The sequence below is a fragment of the Oncorhynchus mykiss genome, chromosome 18 (assembly GCF_013265735.2).
Source record: "Oncorhynchus mykiss isolate Arlee chromosome 18, USDA_OmykA_1.1, whole genome shotgun sequence".
Lineage (NCBI taxonomy): Eukaryota > Metazoa > Chordata > Actinopteri > Salmoniformes > Salmonidae > Oncorhynchus > Oncorhynchus mykiss.
In genome coordinates, this window is record NC_048582.1 from 39,334,472 (window position 1) to 39,357,365 (window position 22,894).

Sequence of the window (22,894 nt, forward strand, 5' to 3'; positions counted from 1 at the left end):
CCTAAAACATTCAACTCTTCCAGTACTCAGCAAATTGCCATTTTGAAGGACATTACTTTTCATGGATGGTTTTGAGTATAGGCACATCTTAAAGCAAAATACATTTGAAATGCGTTGGTATTTCTTACGCGTAATTGTTCTCTTACAGTTTACAAACATTTTTCAAACAACAAGATAATAGTAGTCATTTCGATACAGTGCCTTGCGAAAGTATTCGGCCCCCTTGAACTTTGCGACCTTTTGCCACATTTCAGGCCTCAAACATAAAGATATAAAACTGTATTTTTTTGTGAAGAATCAACAACAAGTGGGACACAATCATGAAGCGGAACGACATTTATTGGATATTTCAAACTTTTTTAACAAATCAAAAACTGAAAAATTGGGCGTGCAAAATTATTCAGCCCCTTTACTTTCAGTGCAGCAAACTCTCTCCAGAAGTTCAGTGAGGATCTCTGAATGATCCAATGTTGACCTAAATGACTAATGATGATAAATACAATCCACCTGTGTGTAATCAAGTCTCCGTATAAATGCACCTGCACTGTGATAGTCTCAGAGGTCCGTTAAAAGCGCAGAGAGCATCATGAAGAACAAGGAACACACCAGGCAGGTCCGAGATACTGTTGTGAGGAAGTTTAAAGCCGGATTTGGATACAAAAAGATTTCCCAAGCTTTAAACATCCCAAGGAGCACTGTGCAAGCGATAATATTGAAATGGAAGGAGTATCAGACCACTGCAAATCTACCAAGACCTGGCCGTCCCTCTAAACTTTCAGCTCATACAAGGAGAAGACTGATCAGAGATGCAGCCAAGAGGCCCATGATCACTCTGGATGAACTGCAGAGATCTACAGCTGAGGTGGGAGACTCTGTCCATAGGACAACAATCAGTCGTATATTGCACAAATCTGGCCTTTATGGAAGAGTGGCAAGAAGAAAGCCATTTCTTAAAGATATCCATAAAAAGTGTCGTTTAAAGTTTGCCACAAGCCACCTGGGAGACACACCAAACATGTGGAAGAAGGTGCTCTGGTCAGATGAAACCAAAATTGAACTTTTTGGCAACAATGCAAAACGTTATGTTTGGCGTAAAAGCAACACAGCTGAACACACCATCCCCACTGTCAAACATGGTAGTGGCAGCATCATGGTTTGGGCCTGCTTTTCTTCAGCAGGGACAGGGAAGATGGTTAAAATTGATGGGAAGATGGATCGAGCCAAATACAGGACCATTCTGGAAGAAAACCTGATGGAGTCTGCAAAAGACCTGAGACTGGGACGGAGATTTGTCTTCCAACAAGACAATGATCCAGAACATAAAGCAAAATCTACAATGGAATGGTTCAAAAATAAACATATCCAGGTGTTAGAATGGCCAAGTCAGACCTGAATCCAATCGAGAATCTGTGGAAAGAACTGAAAACTGCTGTTCACTAATGCTCTCCATCCAACCTCACTGAGCTCGAGCTGTTTTGCAAGGAGGAATGGGAAAAAAATGTCAGTCTCTCGATGTGCAAAACTGATAGAGACATACCCCAAGCGACTTACAGCTTTAATCGCAGCAAAAGGTGGCGCTACAAAGTATTAACTTAAGGGGGCTGAATAATTTTGCACGCCCAATTTTTCAGTTTTTGATTTGTTAAAAAAGTTTGAAATATCCAATAAATGTCGTTCCACTTCATGATTGTGTCCCACTTGTTGTTGATTCTTCACAAAAAAATACAGTTTTATATCTTTATGTTTGAAGCCTGAAATGTGGCAAAAGGTCGCAAAGTTCAAGGGGGCCGAATACTTTCGCAAGACACTGTATATGCTATAGAATGGGGAATACATTCAATGTTTCGAAATCCACTTTGATGCTGTAACAGTGCAACATTACCGTTCACTGTTTAGTGCCTATACAGTTAGTCATATATAAGGAGTGGTATACGCTGTAGGTGCATCATTGCTGAGCCAGTGTTTAGTATAGATGATGCAATGGTGTACAGTATATGAACGGTGCCTTGTATACCGACTACACAGCCTTTACAGCATCATGAAAGAAAGAGACAGATGAGAGGTAACGAGAGATGAGAGCGGGAAAGAAAGATGAGAGAGGTGAGAGGGAAAGAGATATGAGAGTGGGAAAGAGAGATGAGAGAGACAGGTAGAGAGGAAAGAGAGATATGGGAAAGATTAGAGGGAAAGAGAGATGAGAGCAAGAAAGAGGAATGAGCGGGAAAGAGAGCGAGAAGGGGGTAGACAGACCACTTCTTCCTTCCCCTCTATTTTTTACAGCTGATTTGCAGTTCAAAAGGCGGCACCCCATATTTTTCTCTCCAATCCACCTCTCCTCCGTCCCTCTTTCTGTCTAATGAATCAACCCTCCCCACTCTCTTCCCTCTTTCTGTCTAATGAATCAACCCTCCCCACTCTTCCCTCTTTCTGTCTAATGAATCAACCCTCCCCACTCTCTTCCCTCTTTCTGTCTAATGAATCAACCCTCCCCACTCTCTTCCCTCTTTCTGTCTAATGAATCAAGCCTCCCCACTCTTCCCTCTTTCTGTCTAATGAATCAACCTTCCCCACTCTCTTCCCTCTTTCTGTCTAATGAATCAACCCTCCCCACTCTCTTCCCTCTTTCTGTCTAATGAATCAACCCTCCCCACTCTCTTCCCCCTTTCTGTCTAATGAATCAACCCTCCCCACTCTCTTCCCCCTTTCTGTCTAATGAATCAACCCTCCCCACTCTCTTCCCTCTTTCTGTCTAATGAGTCAACCCTCCCCACTCTCTTCCCTCTTTCTGTCTAATGAGTCAACCCTCCCCACTCTCTTCCCTCTTTCTGTCTAATGAGTCAACCCTCCCCACTCTCTTCCCTCTTTCTGTCTAATGAGTCAACCCTCCCCACTCTCTTCCCTCTTTCTGTCTAATGAGTCAACCCTCCCCACTCTCTTCCCTCTTTCTGTCTATTGAATCAACCCTCCCCACTCTCTTCCCTCTTTCTGTCTAATGAATCAACCCTCCCCACTCTCTTCCCTCTTTCTGTCTAATGAATCAACCTTCCCCACTCTCTTCCCTCTTTCGCTCCTCTTTTCTCAGCGTCTTTTTGTGAGTCATCCCGTCATACCCTCCCCCTTCTGTCACACATTTGACCCCCACCCTCTGTTTTCCTCCTCTGCTCTCCCCCTCTCTCTTTCTCCTCCTCCCTCTCTCTGTTTCTCTCCCTCTCTCATCCGTCTCTCCTGTATTTTCTGGCTTTCCCTATTAGGCGGAAACACACAAACGGCAGGTAACGATGGAACATCCTCATTCTCTTCCTCTTCCACTCTCTTTTCTTCATTCTCCAGGCTGTCATCCCCTGTTTTATTATTCCTGCATATTGTATTGATTGCCTCCCAGTAGCAGAGATGTGCTGGGTTGGAGTAGGTGGTGGTGATGATGATGGTGATGATGCTGCTCGCTTAGTTCTGTATGTGAGGCATTACGGTTGTGTATGCTAACTAATGTGCCAGCCCTGCCTGGCTCTGGGTTCGAGGTGTTATATTGATTAACTGTGAGTGTGTGTGTCAGTTTTGTATTAGAGCATTTGTGTCTGGGTTCTATGAAGTTGCCTCAGTGCATGATCTGTGTGTGTGTATGGAGAAAATGTGATTGTGTTTGAGCTAGTGTGTGAGTGTGAGAGGCAGGGAGAGGAAAAGAGAAGCTCTACACGTCTGTATGTGTGCCCGAGAGACGGTGAAGGGGAGGGAGAGAACCTTGAATGTCTGTATCAGTATGTGTACAAATGTGTGTGGGTATATATGTACAGTGAATGTGTGAGAGAGAGGAAGAGGGATAGTGTCAACGTCTGCAAAAGTGTGTGTGTGTGTGCCATGCGTTAGACTGCTCTCCGTGCGTCTGTGTTGGCATGTGTGCAATCGGTGCCACTCCTGCGAAAATGATCCTTCTGCGTCCCTCTCTCTCTCTCCCTTCCTGCTCTCCTTTTTACTCAACCGTCCCTCTCTCCTCCTCCATCCCTCCATCTCCGAATCTCCTCTCTTCTTCAGCCAAAAGGAGGGATTGAAACCTCACCCCTCCCTCCCTCCCTCTTATCACGCTGTCCCTGGGTATTTGTGCTGAGCGCTGCAATCTTCAGGAGGTGCGGTGTGGACATGGGTGTCCTCATGCTGCACACTGCTGGGAGGGAGGGGTTATATAACTTACAGCTGCATTCATATATATGAGCCACGATAACGGATGGGGCTGATTGGTTGAAAGTGGATAGGGATTTATGCATATTGTGGCACCATTAAATCACAAGCATTTAAATGAAGAACACAAGGTTAAATACATTCATAGTCGCTGAAAAGTACGGGGCTGAAAGGTACGTATACCACAAACACCACAAACATTTCAGTGCAAAACATACAGCGACATTCATACATTTTTTGCACTGTAATGGCTGACAGAATGAGGGGGGTTGTCATGGAATAGAGCTGTAAGTGTACACGGGCTTATTATTCAGTGCACAATATTTCAGTTGCCATTTCAGTTGCTGTAACATTTCAGTCTTTCGGGAAAGACCAGAGATTATATAGCTGTGCAGTTCCGTAGGGATCCATGTTATTTTGTTAAGTCAAATAAGTGAGCAATTAGCAACAAGGACTGTCAGAGACCTTGGACTATTAATAAGGGACATTATAATGACATCATATGGTACAGCATAGGGCAGGGATGGGCACTCGTCATGAGGAATCGCGGGTCTGCGTACCCACATCCATACCAACACATAAATCCTAGCCTTTTAGCCTGTGGATTTCTGGGTAATGCTTGACACGGTGGGCGCCGACAGTCCAATCTGGACCAATGGCGGTGACGGATTCCCTGTGTCTCGTGGAGTCGTGGGCCAAGTGACTAGGAACCATGTCGTCGTTTCGCTCGAGTCACCGACCGTCCACAGATTCCACACCTGATAGCGACATAGTGTCTGAGTGAGCCATATTTTAGCATCATGGGACTTAGAATAGATTTTAGTCTGGTCCTTTTATCGTGGTAATAGCTCCATCTGACCTCCTGGTACATGAAGCATTGTAAGATCTATTCAATTCCAACTTCACATGGGGAAACTCTTTCATATATCATGATGGTTTATAGCAACCGTAATGTCACTCTGCACACTTCGTTTGCACTCCCATTATGCACTTCCTTACTGTATGTACAAATGCAATGGTAAAAATAGAGGCACTTGATCTCTCTCGCTTTCTCTCCCCCCCTTCTCTTTCTCTCCCCCCCTTCTCTCTCTCTCCCCCCTTCTCTCTCTCTTTCACAGGATGTCGATTGTCAGCATCGTTGCGAGGGAGATCCTAGACTCCCGGGGAAACCCCACTGTGGAGGTGGACCTGTGCACAGAGAAAGGTGACCCCTCTCAAGCCTGTCTACAAAGCGTAGTATCGCACTGTACAAAGAGCCTTAAGATTAGCCAAAAGCTACAATCAAATTCTTAAGAGCGTCGCCGTCCAAGGCCTCGTACGATTTCCCGGATCATTCCCCTCTAACGTCACTCTCTCCGTTGCCATCTCTTACACCTCCCTCCCTCTCTCTCTGTCTCTCTCAGGTCTTTTCAGGGCTGCAGTGCCCAGTGGAGCGTCCACAGGCATCTATGAGGCTCTAGAGCTGAGGGATGGAGACAAGAGCCGCTACAGGGGCAAAGGTTTGTTTGTGTGTGTGCGCACGTGCATCTAATGCTGGAGTAAACAGAATGATGTTTGTCCCTCCTTCCCCTTCTTCTCTCCCATCTGCCTTCTTTCTCTGCTCTAGGTGTGCTCAAGGCAGTGGGCCACATCAATGACACTCTGGCTCCTGCTCTCATAGCATCGGTGAGTTGGGGACTGTGATTTGGACGTGTTTTGTCAGCTAGGGTGACAGTCATCATGTTTTCGTGTGAGTGCATATTGATTTGCAGATGAGAGAGACATTGGGCTGCGGCTGTAGAACGTAGATATAGAAATAAGCTGAACATCTTGCAACTCAATGATGTTGTACCTCTGATTCTATACAATCCAATTGGTTATATCTATGATATGTACTTTTGAGGGTTTGGCTCATAGGTGGCTGCAAATATGAGATATTTATTGTGTGCAGATATGTCGCGGTCATCCATCCATTTGTTGAATTAGAGAATTGGTCCTCGATGACTTACCAATATAATGAACGTTTTAATATGCTTATAAATGAGTTGTGTAAAAATGACGTGTCCCATAGGGTATCAGTGTTGTGGAGCAGGAGCAACTGGACAACACGATGATTGAAATGGATGGCACAGAGAACAAGTGTGAGTCTCCCGGTTCCTACCAAAGAAACAGATCAGATGTGTCAAGATGTATCCCCCCAATCAATTCAGGTCCACCATCAACTGAGAGAATGGGCTTTTGTCTGAACCCGGATTTTGGTAGACCTTTTTGAAATTTGTCACATTTCCTTCCTCGTCGACAGCTCAGTTTGGTGCTAATGCTATCCTGGGAGTCTCCCTGGCCATTTGCAAGGCTGGTGCAGCAGAAAAAGAGGTCCCCCTGTACCGTCACATCGCTGACCTGGCAGGAAACACAGAGCTGGTGCTGCCAGTTCCAGTAAGATACTACATATATAACGGTTATACCAGAGAAGGTGTAGCAGTAGCATAATAACAATGATTCAACACTGAAACAGTCATTGTGTGAATGGTTTTACCATAATGGTATGTATGATAAAAATAACATATACTGTATATGGAAAATATATGGGAAATTAGAAACTGTACCAGTATCTGTTGAACATGGGTATTGGCCTAACTGCTAATTCCCCTTATCTCCTTCCCAGGCGTTCAACGTGATCAACGGAGGCTCCCACGCGGGCAACAAGCTAGCCATGCAGGAGTTCATGGTACTTCCTGTCGGGGCGGAGTCTTTCAGGGACGCGCTTCGGGTGGGCTCCGAGCTGTACCACACGCTCAGGGGGGTGATCCAGGAGAAGTACGGCCAGGACGCTACCAACGTGGGCGACGAGGGGGGGTTCGCCCCCAATATCCTGGAGAACAGTGAGGGTAAGTGCAGCAGAGTTCATTTAGAAACACAGTCTTGTGACCTGTAAGAGCAGTTGTCACCCTCGATCTACAGGGATTTTATAGTTGATTTAATGGTTAAAACGTTGGATTACCCGAGCAAGACATCTCCGGTACAAATCCAACCATAGGATATCCATGGCACTTTACCTCTATCTTGGGTCATGTTCATTACGTACCAAACACAAGAAAGCAGTATGGACTACTCCGTTTTTGTTTTCTGTTTCAAAACATTTTGCTGTGTGCCCCATTGAACACGACTCTGGTAACACTTTAACCAGGGTTTAAATGATACATGCTCTTGGGGGTAGGACTGTTGCACCGTTTAGTCACGGTAATTAGGCATCTCCAAGCTCTTATGCTGTTGATGGTCATTAGTAGCCCACCAAACTTGCTAACTGCCTGGTACTCAGCACTCTACTGTCCCTCTAATCACTCTGACATCAATGCAAATGCCATCGACTATCTAATCAAACACTTAATGAGAGATCATGTTGCTCAACATTTCTATAGACTATGCAATTGCGCGAGTGATGGCCTCTATTAAAAAGAGGAGGATCCAATCAGCTAGGCCTACTATGTTTATTTCTCAACTTTCCTAATACTAAGCACCATTGCTTATCTTTACAACAGGAGTATAGCCTACCTAGATGGCATGAAAATGAATCAAGGCAAAAGCGGTCCTCCATTTGCTATTTAACAAAATTCACATATATATTATTTAGTATATGTAAAGACAATATTAAATCAATAATATTCTGATGGGTGATATTAGCCTATCACTTGCGAATTACTGTGATAATTATATATTATCACTTGTGAATGATGCCCAGCGTAAGGCAAGAGACAATGCCCTTTTTTGTGCATCTTTTTAGAATCATAGTTGCACACCTCTTGTAACCTAGCCTATATGTTTTGACAAGGTTTGTATCACAACTAAAGTGGCCAAATAACTTCTTAAAATTAAGCACATTGATCTGCTTTATAAGGGGTGTAGAGCCTAACTGGCATACACATAAGCAGCACGTGAGTTTCAAGTTTGGGGAAGATAATTTTCACCATAAAAATGCACCTTTATAATAATAATACCTTTATTACATGCATAATCACATTTTGATAATGCTGTTTTCCCGCTAATGCTTATAGCCTACTGTCGTGTACACATTGCTGCGCTTATAATGTGAAGAAATAGCCAAATGTTTTTATTTTATTTAACCTTTATTTAACTAGGCAACTCAGATAAGAACAAATTCTTATTTACAATGACGGCCTATCCAGTTCAAACTCGGACGACGCTGGGCCAATTGTGCGCTGCCCTATGGGACTCCCGATCACGGCCGGATGTGATTCAGCTGTGACCGCTGTTTATCAACATTTTAAGCTAAACGCTCTGATCTGTTGCATCAGCTACGAAGCTTAATTTTGGGGGGATATGCTAGTAGTTGTATTAATCCCAGACTATGTTTGGAATATTTATTACTCGCACAGAATAGAATAGGTCAACTTTTGTACTATGGGGGATAGTAGATTGACATAGGCTAGTGCTTTTTCTGTTCATTAGGCCTACTCATCTTGTTGGCTGATGAAAAGTAAATGTGGACAGTTCTACCAGTATCTTCAATATGCACCTCGTAATTGGATAAGGATGTGCACAGTTGCGTCTCCGATGTGTCTGTCTTCACTTGTAGCCTGTGAGAAACACTCGATCACATGATGGAGAGCCATGTGAGTGAGAGGTGCTTCGGAGTGTGCAGCACTCAGGGAGAAAGGCACAACACAGCACTCCGGGCCAAGGGCACAACGGCCACACAAAGGGGAGCTGTCGTGAAATTTGAGGCATTATCAAGTGCTTGTCAAATTGTGAATGAGAGACTTTACAGCCTGCGCAAAAAAAAGCAGAGCTCGTATCTTTCAAGCGACTTTTTTCAAATCATAATTAGAGTCTCATCATGCAGTCTTACAATGTATTACCAATCAAAATGTTGGTAGACCAATTAAAGATACATTAATAACTCTAAATTAAGCATATAGGAGTACCTATTTCTTTGTTAACTGCTCGACAAAGAATAGTCGCATCTGCGCACTCCCTCAAATCGTTTGGAGAAAATATCTTCCTCTTTTATTCAGCTTTGTTCAATTGTATTCTTCATACCATAACATAATGCCATGGAATTCTAAGAAAATCTTGTCTGCTAAATGAACTAATGTAGCCCACAGCCATTTGGCATAGCCAGATGAGGACCTAACATAAGGACAACTGCTATGCTATTCTGTTCTTCTGAAATAGATGAAATTGTCTTCATATTATGTTTCTTTAGACCTGTCTAAAGTGAATAATGGATTTATTGTGAAGGTGTAGGCTGTATTACATGGATGTATTAGACTTTTTAAAATGTAGATGTTCCAAACGTCTGCATCAGTGGCTTGTGGAAGACAGGAGATAGTAACTGTGTTTATGTTAATTAACGGTCAATTACAGCGAGACCGACAGTTATTTCCTTGACAATCACCGGCTGACGAAATTCCGTGGCCACCACAGCCATAGTTGGGGGCACTGAAAATAGTGGACTGTACCAATATTAATATTTTGGTTGCCCACATTCTTGTATGGGCATTTACACCAATAGACAAATCGTTTCACCCACAATCTAGTCTTTGCTGCGATGTCTATGGGACAACAGCAGCCATAAATCTAAAATAGTGTTAGAGATAAAATCATAAATCCAAGGTGGTATGCTTTAATGAGTTTCCAACCTGCCTCTGGTACAGTGTCTGCCCATCTGTATGTTTGTCACAACGTGTCCTCCTCAAGGCTTTCTTCTCTCACATTTCCCAACAGCCAAGGCAATGTGTATCAGCTGATCTTTGAACTAAGTGTGTGTGTGTGTGTGTGTGTGTGTGTGTGTGTGTGTGTGTGTGTGTGAGAGAGCGAGATAACCCTGGGCCTTGGGGAAAAAGCGATGCCGCGATCCCACTATTGAAAAGGTAGCTAGGTGTGACAGTAAGTCGAAACCCTGGAAGATCAAAAAGAAGTGTGAAAAGCCTAAAGGACTGTCAGCTGTAGGCTCTTAGAATAGATTTTGCTCTGTAGTATCTCTCAAGCATCGAGAACAGAATGGTGTGTGTAGTCTTGCAACCTTTCTGACTCACTCTCGACCAACACTCTAGCCTGGATACTTGACTATTTCTGCATTCAGCAACACAGCAGTATCATGTCACCAAACAAGCAACAAGACAAGTAGGCCAGAGCAGAAACAGAGTGGTTCACAGGCTAGGTAGAGTTTACCCGTACAGCCTTCGTCTCTCGTTCTCTACCTCTGCCCAACACTTATCATCTTTCTTTCCTCCCATCTCTCCCCTCCCTCTTTCCGTCTCTCCCCTCAGCGTTGGAGCTGATAAAGACAGCCATCGAGAAAGCGGGCTTCACGGATAAGGTGGTGATCGGGATGGATGTGGCGGCGTCCGAGTTCTACCGCGAGGGGAAGTACGACCTGGACTTCAAGTCTCCTCCGGACTCTGACAGGCACATCAGCGGAGAGGAGCTGTCAGACATCTACCAAGGCTTCGTTAACGACTACCCAGGTAGGCAAACAGTCACTTGACACCTATTGGATTCCTAATTCAATCTGACATGAATTTGATTTATTGATTCATTTTATTTGAGATACTAAAAAATACACAGAGTGCATAATTTAAGACAGGGATACCACAAAAAAAAAGTAAATCGGGTCCCTCGACTGATTCAATTAATTTGTTTCAATTCAAATCCATTCAATTCAATTCAATTATAGAGGCAACTCTGTCACAGCCGGACGCGACTGGGAGGTCCGTGGGGCGACGCACAATTGGCCTAGCGTCGTCCGGGTTAGGAAGGGTTTGGCCGGTAGGGATATCCTTGTCTCATCGCGCACCAGCGACTCCTGTGGCGGACCGGGTGCAGTGCACGCTAACCAAGGTCGCCAGGTGCACAGTGTTTCCTCTGACACATTGGTACGGCTGGCTTCCGGGTTGGATGCGCGCTGTGTTAAGAAGCAGTGCGGCTTGGTTGGTTTGTGTTTCGGAGGACGCATGACTTTCGACCTTCGTCTCTCCCGAGCCCGTACGGGAGTTGTAGCGATGAGACAAGATAGTAACTACTAATAACTACTAATAATTGGATACTACGAAATTGGAGAGAAAAAGGGGTTGGGTGTATGGTTTATACCTGCGTATAGCCTACACTCACCAGTGTGGGCTATATAATTTTTATTTAAATTTTTTTCCCATAAATAGTGGGTATATTGTACCTGCTACAATATACCCACTATTTATGGGATTTTTTTTAAAATAAAAATTATAGAGGCAACAGGCTGATCCTACATTTACATTCAAAGGAGAAGTTCAAGGTCATATCTACCTTCACGTTGAAAGATCCCACGACACATTTCCTCTTACAACACTATGGCTGTCTACGACTTTGCTTCCTATAGAAAAACCGTTCCAAACCACGACTGAGTACACGTCCTAACTGAGTGTGCACTCCACTAAACCCTTCTCCCCTTGTCCTCTTTGTAGTGGTGTCCATCGAGGACCCGTTTGATCAGGATGACTGGGCCGCCTGGTCCCGCCTCACGGCTTCCGTGGGCATCCAGGTTGTCGGGGACGACCTGACGGTGACCAATCCCAAGAGGATAGAGAAGGCTGCCGAGAAGAGGGCCTGCAACTGCCTACTGCTCAAAGTCAACCAGATCGGCTCTGTCACTGAAGCCATCCAGGCGTAAGTGACCCACATCACATGACCGGTCAATAAATCACTTTTTTTTTATTTTACCTTTATTTAACCAGGCAAGTCAGTTAAGAACAAATTCTTATTTTCAATGACGGCCTGGGAACAGTGGGTTAACTGCCTGTTCAGGGGCAGAACGACAGATTTGTACCTTGTCAGCTCGGGGGTTTGAACTCACAACCTTCCGGTTACTAGTCCAACGCTCTAACCACTAGGCTACCCTAGATGTCAATCATCAAGCCAATCTGTCAATCTCAGTCACTAGGCCAGGCTAAGTTGTCCTTGAAAAAGAGATTACCTGGTAATATATAGGAGAAACACTACGATGATCTATAACAAGGTTATGTAGCCCTTATGACGTAGGTAGGGTTCAAGTAAAGTGTGACGTCAGTCAGGCACATTTATGTAGCCGTCAGTCATCAAGTCTGTCTCTTGGCCAGGTTGGGAGTCGTTGAAAAAGAGATGCCAATCTCAATGGCAGTTACCTACTTAAATAAAAGATAATTGAATTAAGAAAATAATTAGCTTTATTTTTACATTCGTATAATCATCAATCAGCCATATTGAATATAGCTAACACTTTACTTCCATCTACAGTGGGGCAAAAAAGTATTTAGTCAGCCACCAATTGTGCAAGTTCTCCCACTTAAAAAGATGAGAGAGGCCTGTAATTTTCATCATATGTACACTTCAACTATGACAGACAAAATGAGGAAAAAAAATCCAGAAAATCACATTGTAGGATTTTTAATGAATTTATTTGCAAATTATGGTGGAAAATAAGTATTTGATCACCTACAAACAAGCAAGATTTCTGGTTCTCACAGACCTGTAACTTCTTCTTTAAGGGGCTCCTCTGTCCTCCACTCGTTACCTGTATTAATGGCACCTGTTTGAACTTGTTATCAGTATAAAAGACACCTGTCCACAACCTCAAACACTCACACTCCAAACTCCACTATGGCCAAGACCAAAGAGCTGTCAAAGGACACCAGAAACAAAATTGTAGACCTGCACCAGGCTGGGAAGACTGAATCTGCAATAGGTAAGCAGCTTGGTTTGAAGAAATCAACTGTGGGAGCAATTATTAGGAAATGGAAGACATACAAGACCACTGATAATCTCCCTCGATTTGGGGCTCCACGCAAGATCTCACCCCGTGGGGTCAAAATGATCACAAGAACTGTGAGCAAAAATCCCAGAACCACACGGGGGGACCTAGTGAATGACCTGCAGAGTGCTGGGATCAAAGCCTACCATCAGCAAGGGCATTGAAGATGAAACGTGGCTGGGTCTTTCAGCATGACAATGATCCCAAACACACCGCCCGGGCAACGATCCAAAACTTTGGATCACTGCTATTCTAACTTCTGCGACGCATATAAGGCCCTGCCCCGCCCTCCTTTCGGAAAAGCTGACCACGAGTCCATTTTGTTGATCCCTGCCTACAGACAGAAACTAAAACAAGAAGCTCCCGCGCTGAGGTCTGTTCAACGCTGGTCCGACCAATCTGACTCCACACTCCAAGACTGCTTCCATCACGTGGACTGGGATATGTTTCGTATTGCGTCAGACAACAACATTGACGAATACGCTGATTCGGTGAGCGAGTTCATTAGAACGTGCGTTGAAGATGTCGTTCCCATAGCAATGATTAAAACATTCCCAAACCAGAAACCGTGGATTGATGGCAGCATTCGGGTGAAACAGAAAGCCGAACCACTGCTTTTAATCAGGGCAAGGTGACCGGAAACAGGACCGAAAACAAACAGTGTAACTATTCCCTCCGCAAGGCAATCAAACAAGCTAAGCGTCAGTATAGAGACAAAGTAGAATCTCAATTCAACGGCTCAGACACAAGAGGTATGTGGCAGGGTCTACAGTCAATCACGGATTACAAAAAGAAAACCGGCCCGTCACGGACCACGATTGGTCTTGCTCCCAGGCAGACTAAATAACTTTTTTGCCCGCTTTGAGGACAATACAGTGCCACTGACACGGCCCGCAACTAAAACATGCGGACTCTCCTTCACTGCAGCCGACATTTAAACGTGTCAACCCTCGCAAGGCTGCAGGCCCAGACGGCATCCCCAGCCGCGCCCTCAGAGCATGCGCAGACCAGCTGGCTGGTGTGTTTACGGACATATTCAATCAATCCCTAGTCTGTTGTTCCCACATGCTTCAAGAGGGCCACCATTGTTCCTGTTCCCAAGAAAGCTAAGGTAACAGAGCTAAATGACTGCCGCCCCGTAGCACTCACTTCCGTCATCATGAAGTGCTTTGAGAGACTAGTCAAGGACCATATCACCTCCACCCTACCTGACACCCTAGACCCACTCCAATTTGCTTACCGCCCAAATAGGTCCACAGACGATGCAATCTCAACCACACTGCACACTGCCCTAACCCATCTGGACAAGAGGAATACCTATGTGAGAATGCTGTTCATCGACTACAGCTCGGCATTTAACACCATAGTGCCCTCCAAGCTCGTCATCAAGCTCGAGACCCTGGGTCTCGACCCCGCCCTGTGCAACTGGGTACTGGACTTCTTGACGGGCCGCCCCCAGGTGGTGAGGGTAGGCAACAACATTTCCACCCCGCTGATCCTCAACACTGGGGCCCCACAAGGGTGCGTTCTGAGCCCTCTCCTGTACTCCCTGTTCACCCACGACTGCGTGGCCACGCACGCCTCCAACTCAATCATCAAGTTTGCGGACGACACAACAGTGGTAGGCTTGATTACCAACAACGACGAGACGGCCTACAGGGTGAGGGCCCTCGGAGTGTGGTGTCAGGAAAATAACCTCACACTCAACGTCAACAAAACTAAGGAGATGATTGTGGACCTCAGGAAACAGTAGAGGGAACACCCCCCTATCCACATCGATGGAACAGTAGTGGAGAGGGTAGTAAGTTTTAAGTTCCTCGGCGTACACATCACAAACTGAATTGGTCCACACACACAGACAGCATCGTGAAGAAGGCGCAGCAGCGCCTCTTCAACCTCAGGAGGCTGAAGAAATTTGGCTTGTCACCAAAAGCACTCACAAACTTCTACAGATGCACAATCGAGAGCATCCTGTCGGGCTGTATCACCGCCTGGTACGGCAACTGCTCCGCCCACAACCGTAAGGCTCTCCAGAGAGTAGTGAGGTCTGCACAACGCATCACCGGGGGCAAACTACCTGCCCTCCAGGACACCTACACCACACGATGTCACAGGAAGGCCATAAAGATCATCAAGGACAACAACCACCCGAGCCACTGCCTGTTCACCCCGCTATCATCCAGAAGGCGAGGTCAGTACAGGTGCATAAAAGCTGGGACCGAGAGACTGAAAAACAGCTTCTATCTCAAGGCCATCAGACTGTTAAACAGCCACCACTAACATTGAGTGGCTGCTGCCAACACACTGACTCAACTCCAGCCACTTTAATAATGGGAATTGATGGGAAATTATGTAAAATATATCACTAGCCACTTTAAACAATGCTACCTAATATAATGTTTACATACCCTACATTATTCATCTCATATGTATATGTATATACTGTACTCTATATCATCTACTGCATCTTTATGTACAGTGCCTTGCGAAAGTATTCGGCCCCCTTGAACTTTGCGACCTTTTGCCACATTTCAGACTTCAAACATAAAGATATAAAACTGTATTTTTTTGTGAAGAATCAACAACAAGTGGGACACAATCATGAAGTGGAATGACATTTATTGGATATTTCAAACTTTTTTAACAAATCAAAAACTGAAAAATTGGGCGTGCAAAATTATTCAGCCCCTTTACTTTCAGTGCAGCAAACTCTCTCCAGAAGTTCAGTGAGGATCTCTGAATGATCCAATGTTGACCTAAATGACTAATGATGATAAATACAATCCACCTGTGTGTAATCAAGTCTCCGTATAAATGCACCTGCACTGTGATAGTCTCAGAGGTCCGTTAAAAGCGCAGAGAGCATCATGAAGAACAAGGAACACACCAGGCAGGTCCGAGATACTGTTGTGAGGAAGTTTAAAGCCGGATTTGGATACAAAAAGTTTTCCCAAGCTTTAAACATCCCAAGGAGCATAATATTGAAATGGAAGGAGTATCAGACCACTGCAAATCTACCAAGACCTGGCCGTCCCTCTAAACTTTCAGCTCATACAAGGAGAAGACTGATCAGAGATGCAGCCAAGAGGCCCATGATCACTCAGAGATCTACAGCTGAGGTGGGAGACTCTGTCCATAGGACAACAATCAGTCGTATATTGCACAAATCTGGCCTTTATGGAAGAGTGGCAAGAAGAAAGCCATTTCTTAAAGATATCCATAAAAAGTGTCGTTTAAAGTTTGCCACAAGCCACCTGGGAGACACACCAAACATGTGGAAGAAGGTGCTCTGGTCAGATGAAACCAAAATTGAACTTTTTGGCAACAATGCAAAACGTTATGTTTGGCGTAAAAGCAACACAGCTGAACACACCATCCCCACTGTCAAACATGGTGGGGGCAGCATCATGGTTTGGGCCTGCTTTTCTTCAGCAGGGACAGGGAAGATGGTTAAAATTGATGGGAAGATGGATGGAGCCAAATACAGGACCATTCTGGAAGAAAACCTGATGGAACCTGATACTCATCTCATATGTATATACTGCACTCAATACCATCTACTGTATCTTGCCTATGCCGCTCTGTACCATCACTCATTCATATATCTTTATGTACATATTCTTTATCCCCTTACACTTGTCTATAAGGTAGTAGTTTTGGAATTGTTAGCTAGATTACTTGTTGATTATTACTGCATTGTCGGAACTAGAAGCACAAGCATTTCGCTACACTCGCATTAACATCTGCTAACCATGTGTATGTGACAAATAAAATTTGATTTGATTTGAAGGAGTGGCTTCGTAAGAAGCATTTCAAGGTCCTGGAGTGGCCTAGCCAGTCTCCAGATCTCAACCCCATAGAAAATCTTTGGAGGGAGTTGAAAGTCTGTGTTGCCCAGCAACAGCCCCAAAACATCACTCCTCTAGAGGAGATCTGCATGGAGGAATGGGCCAAAATACCAGCAACAGTGTGTGAAAACCTTGTGAAGACTTACAGAAAATGTTTGACCTCTGTCATTGCCAACAAAGGGTAAATAACAAAGTATTGAGATAAACTTTTGTTATTGACCAAATACTTATTTTCCACCATAATTTGCAAATAAATTAATTAAAAATCCTACAATGTGATTTTCTGGATTTTTATTCTAATTCTGTCTGTCATAGTTCAAGTGTACCTATGATTAAAATTACAGGCCTCTCATCTTTTTAAGTGGGAGAACTTGCACAATTGGTGGCTGACTAAATACTTTTTTGCCCCACTGTATATACTTGTCAAATGTTACAACACTCATAGTCATCAATCATTGACATTTTACAGCTATCCATCATCTATAACTGTTGTCATCAATCTTGGCCGTAAGTACAGCCAACAGTCATTCAAAGTCGTTCAATTAAAATGTATTAATATAGCCATCAACCATACATTTACTTTAATCTCCTTTTAGTACCCTCATGCTTATTCCACTCTCTCTCTCTCTCTCTCTCTCTCTCTCTCTCTCTCACTCTCACTCTCACTCTCACTCTCTCTCTCACTCAGGTGTAAGCTAGCCCAGGCCAATGGCTGGGGGGTGATGGTCAGTCACCGTTCAGGAGAGACAGAGGACACTTTCATCGCTGACCTGGTGGTGGGGCTCTGCACTGGACAGGTACACACTCACTCACTCGCTCACTCACTCGCTCACTCAAAAAGACATGCGGAGCATCCCATACAGAAGACCCCAACCATTATACAAATCTGACCACAACATTGTATTGCTTTCACTAAATCTGTTCTAATTATGTCTCTCTCTCTCAGATTAAGACAGGAGCCCCATGTAGATCTGAAAGGCTGGCCAAGTACAACCAGCTCATGAGGTCAGTGGTCAAACATGATCCTCTTTAGCTATCCCTCCGAATTGTACTCAGTGGCTTCTATTGCTTCTTGTGAAAGCATACTGCACCTCAAAACCATAAATCATCATCTTTCCATAATAAATACTGCAACGGAAAGGAATGATAATATGTGTATTATTGCATGTACAGTTGAAGTCTGAAGTTTACATACACCTTAGCCAAATACATTTGAACTCGGTTTTTCACAATTCCTGACATTTAATCCTAGTAAAAATTCCCTGTCTTAGGTCAGTTAGGATCACCGCTTTATTTTAAGAATGTGAAATGTCAGAATAATAGTAGAGAGAATGATTCATTTAATATTTTATTTATTTCATCACATTCCCAGTGGGTAAGAGGTTTTACATATACAATTAGTATTTAGTAGCATTGCTTTTACATTTTTTAACTTGGGTCAAACGTTTCGGGTAGCTTTCCACAAGCTTCTCACAAATTGGGTGAATTTTGTCCCATTCCTCATGACAGAGCTGGTGTAACTGAGTCAGGTTTGTAGGCCTCCTTGCTCGCACACGCTTTTTAAGTTCTGCCCATAAATTGTCTATGGGATTGAGGTCAGGGCTTTGTGATGGCCACTCCAATACCTTGACTTTGTTGTCCTTAAGCCATTTTGCCACAACTTTGGAAGTATGCTTGGGGTCATTGTCCATTTGGAAGACCCATTTGCGACCAAGCAATTTAAATTTTTTATTTAACCAGGAAGGGCTAATTGAGATTTCAAATCTCTTTTTCAAGAGCGTCCTGGCCAAGATAGGTAGCACCAAGTCATTACAAAAATGACAGACGAACAACATGAAAAACTAGTATAAACCATAGAATGGGATCTTGAGATGTTAATTCAATATATCCACATAGTTTCCTGCCTCATGATGCCATCTATTTTGTGAAGTGCCCCAGTCCCTCCTGCAGCAAAGCACCCCACAACATGATGCTGTCACCCCTGTGCTTCACGGTTGGGATGATGTTCTTCGCCTTGCAAGCCGCCCCCTTTTTCCTCCAAATATAACGATGGTCATTATGGGCAAACCATTCTATTTTTGTTTCATCAGACCAGAGGAAATTTCTCCAAAAAGTACGATCTTTGTCCCCATGTGCAGTTGCAAACCATAGTCTGGCTTTTTTATGGCGGTTTTGAAGCAGTGGCTTCTTCCTTGCTGAGCGGACTTTCAGGTTATGTCGATATAGGACTTGTTTTTACTGTGGATATAGATACTTTTGTACCTGTTTCCTCCAGCATCTTCACAAGATCTTTTGCTGTTGTTCTGGGATTGATTTGCATTTTCTGCACCAAAGTACGTTCATCTCTAGGAGACAGAACGCATCTCCTTCCTGAGCAGTATGATGGCCTGCTTGGTCCCATGGTGTTTATATTTGCGTACTATTGTTTGTACAGATGAACCTGGTACCTTCAGGCGTTTGGAAATTGCTCCCAAGGATGAACCAGATGTGTGGAGGTCTACAATTATTTTGAGGTCTTGGCTGATTTCTTTTGATTTTCCTATGATGTCAAGCAAAGAGGCACTGAGTTTGAAGGTAGACCTTGAACTACATCCACAGGTACACCTCCAATTGACTCAAATGATGTCAATTAGCCTATCAGAAGCTTCTAAAGCCATGACATCATTTTCTGGAATTTTCCAAGCTGTTTAAAGGCACAGTCAACTTAGTGTATGTAAACTTCTGAACTACTGGAATTGTGATACAGTGAAGTGAAATAATCTGTCTGTAAACAATTGTTGGAAAAATGACTTGTGTCATACACAAAGTAGATGTCCTAACCGACTTGCCAAAACTATAGTTTGTTAACAAGAAATTTGTGGAGTGGTTGAGAAACTAGTTTTAAGGACTCCAACCTAAGTGTATGTAAACTTCCGACTTCAACTGTAAGTGTAAAGGACGTCACGCTGCTTGCTTCGCGAGTACCACTTCCTCCCGATTCGGCCCATACATGGCACGAACTCGGGACCTCTGCATCACAAACACACGTGACCGTCCTCCCTCCAGCGTCTTAACGGATTGCTAAGGCGGCGCAAGCAGGACAGTTCAGACTGAGGAGTAGGTTTCACACATCCCCACATGCTACACAAGCATGCATGAACATGTACTATAGCTGTACTATGTAGAGACCAACAAGCTCCTGGTCAACAATCCTTAAAAGGAAGAATAGGAGTAGGACAACGTTGCCCCTAGACACTGATCTAAGATCAGTTTCACCTTCCACCCGCAATGGTTCAAGGTTAGTACTCAGTTACAGTAAACTGAATCTAGTCCTGTATCTACATACACTGCTCCAAAAAATAAAGGGAACACTAAAATTACACATCCTAGATCTGAATGAATGAAATATTATTGTTAAATACTTTTTTCTTTACATAGTTGAATGTGCTGACAACAAAATCACACAAAAATGATCAATGGAAATCAAATTTATCAACCCACGGAGGTCTGGATTTGGAGTCACACTCAAAATTAAAGTGGTGAACCACACTACAGGCTTATCCAACTTTTATGTAATGTCCTTAAAACAAGTCAAAATGAGGCTCAGTAGTGTGTGTGGCCTCCACGTTCCTGTATGACCTCCCTACAACGCCTGGGCATGCTCCTGATGAGGTGGCGGATGGTCTCAGAGGTCTCATGAGGTGGCGCACAGTCTGTGGTGCAACGTGGCGTTGGTGGATGGAGCGAGACATGATGTCCCAGATGTGCTCAATTGGATTCAGGTCTGGGGAACGGGCGGGCCAGTCCATAGCATCAATGCCTTTCTCTTGCAGGAACTGCTGACACACTCCAGCCACATGAGGTCTAGCATTGTCTCGCATTAGGAGGAACCCAGGGCCAACCACACCAGCATATGGTCTCACAAGGGGTCTGAGGATCTCATCTCGGTGCCTAATGGCAGTCAAGCTACCTCTGGCGAGCACATGGAGGGCTGTGCGGCCCCCCAAAGAAATGCCACCCCACACCATGACTGACCCACCGCCAAACCGGTCATGCTGGAGGATGTTGCAGGCAGCCGAACGTTCTCCACGGCGTCTCCAGACTGTCACGTCTGTCACATGTGCTCAGTGTGAACCTGCTTTCATCTGTGAAGAGCACCGGGCGCCAGTGGCGAATTTGCCAATCTTGGTGTTCCCTGGCAAATGCCAAACGTCCTGCACAGTGTTGGGCTGTAAGCACAACCCCCACCTGTGGATGTCGGGCCCTCATACCACCCTCATGGAGTCTGTTTCTGACCGTTTGAGCAGACACATTTGTGGCCTGCTGGAGGTAATTTTGCAGGGCTCTGGCTACCACTAGAGTGAAAGCACCGCCAGCATTAAAAGTGACCAAAACATCAGCCAGGAAGCATAGGAACTGAGAAGTGGTCTGTGGTCCCCACCTGCAGAACCACTCCTTTATTGGGGTGTCTTGCTAAATGCCTATAATTTCCACCTGTTGTCTATTCCATTTGCACAACAGCATGTGAAATTTATTGTCAATCAGTGTTGCTTCCTAAGTGGACAGTTTGATTTTACAGAAGTGTGATTGACTTGGAGTTACATTGTGTTGTTTAAGTGTTCCCTTTATTTTTTTGAGCAGTGTATAAGACCCTAGCCCAGAGCGTAGCCAAGAGCATATTCCCACATATCCCATTCTAAACAAGCGTCGCCAAGCTAATTGCTGTGACGCGCATGCTAACGACACGCCGATGTCACCCCATGTGTGAGAGCCAGTCAGAGTACGGAGAGCACCTGGGATCCGCTCAGTGTAATCCCATTGGGCTCTTAGCAGGACAGGGGAGGGAGGGCCTCTTACCCAATCACAGCACCATAACACCCTGACCACTGGGTTAATGGTTCCAGTTAGGAGTTACAGATCTAGAATCAGATTGCATGACCCCCTAATAACAGCTCCCATAACCCATGATGATCACTGGGTTAATAGTTGCGGGTGGAGGTGTATGTAACCACAGATCTAGGATCTGATTGCCCACCCACAGCAGCATTAACAGCTACTATAACTCCCTGATCACTGGGTTTATAGCTGCAGGTAGAAGTCACCCCCTAACCTAACCACAGATCTAGGATCTAGGATTGCCCGGGCTTTTACCTTGAGCAAATGGATGTCAGATTCAAATTCTGTTCACATGCATTTACCTGTTTTTTCTTTTCCCTCCTTGTTGGTCTCTTTAGGATTGAGGAGGAGTTGGGGGATCAAGCTCGCTTTGCAGGCTATAACTTCAGAAACCCCACTGCCCTGTGAGACCAGACAGACAGACACATCGCCGCCAACCAGATGCACAGTTACTTTGAGACACAAAGACAGATCAAGATATAAAGAGACCGACCGACACACACAAACGTGCACATAGAGACACACAAGTGTAGATATGAAGCCTGAAGGGCACCTAAGAAAGACAGGTATGAGCTTCAAAGAGAAAAGGAAACACAACACTGTATACAAAAAAAAGCAACACTCCGACTGATGGCTGACAAGGACACACTAACTACCGGCTGACTGAGAATAAAAAGAACACACGTTGTATTTTGCAAGTTGTTTGCTCTCATTCACCCATGACGACACAAAACTGCGCTCTCCCTCCTTCCTCTTCTCCACTTTCCTTTCCTGGCTCTGCAGTCATCCCTCATTTTTGTTTCTTGGTTACTTCAAAAGGCTCTCCTGGTGTTGCTATGTTTGCAGGAATTGGCCTGTTCCTCCATGCTTGTCCCCGTTTCCTCTTTGCCTACTTTCCTTTGGTTACCCTGGCAACAGAATTGCTGTGTTGAAAGACAGAACGCCTGTCACGAAAGGACATATGTGAAATAAAATGTTAATTTTCAGTTTCAACCACACTGACTCTTTTATTGTATTAATATCAAAGTGTTTAACAAATCTACGATCGGCTTACAACCGCCCCCGCTTTTGTTATACAAAAATAACAGATCAGCATTTGGGGGCAATCTCTTCCTACATAATTACCTACACACAAATGTAAATTACTGATGTTAAAACCTTTTCTGGTTCTACAACCAATGCACATCTGTGTGCTGCACGTGTAGTTCCCAATTTACGTTGCTGGATGCCACAGTAT

General features: G+C 44.4%; 1 protein-coding gene across 4 annotated transcripts in view; it reads left to right on the forward strand.

The window, feature by feature from the left end:
• LOC110496201 (gamma-enolase) overlaps positions 1-22,653 on the forward strand; it is a 30,288-nt gene extending 7,635 nt beyond the window's left edge. For 2 of the 4 annotated variants that reach the window (XM_021571960.2, XM_021571964.2), the window contains exons 3-13: positions 5,292-5,377; positions 5,577-5,672; positions 5,780-5,838; positions 6,224-6,293; positions 6,455-6,588; positions 6,818-7,040; positions 10,443-10,640; positions 11,613-11,814; positions 17,471-17,579; positions 17,729-17,787; positions 21,996-22,653. In XM_021571960.2, the coding sequence (XP_021427635.2) occupies positions 5,292-5,377; positions 5,577-5,672; positions 5,780-5,838; positions 6,224-6,293; positions 6,455-6,588; positions 6,818-7,040; positions 10,443-10,640; positions 11,613-11,814; positions 17,471-17,579; positions 17,729-17,787; positions 21,996-22,065 (1,306 nt within the window). In that variant the 3' untranslated portion in view covers positions 22,066-22,653. Of the gene's footprint in view, positions 1-3,122; positions 3,273-4,264; positions 4,347-5,291; positions 5,378-5,576; positions 5,673-5,779; positions 5,839-6,223; positions 6,294-6,454; positions 6,589-6,817; positions 7,041-10,442; positions 10,641-11,612; positions 11,815-17,470; positions 17,580-17,728; positions 17,788-21,995 lie in introns of those variants that run through there. The other 2 variants (XM_021571962.2, XM_021571961.2) reach the window with 2 other exon arrangements.
• The last annotated feature ends 241 nt before the right edge of the window (positions 22,654-22,894 follow it).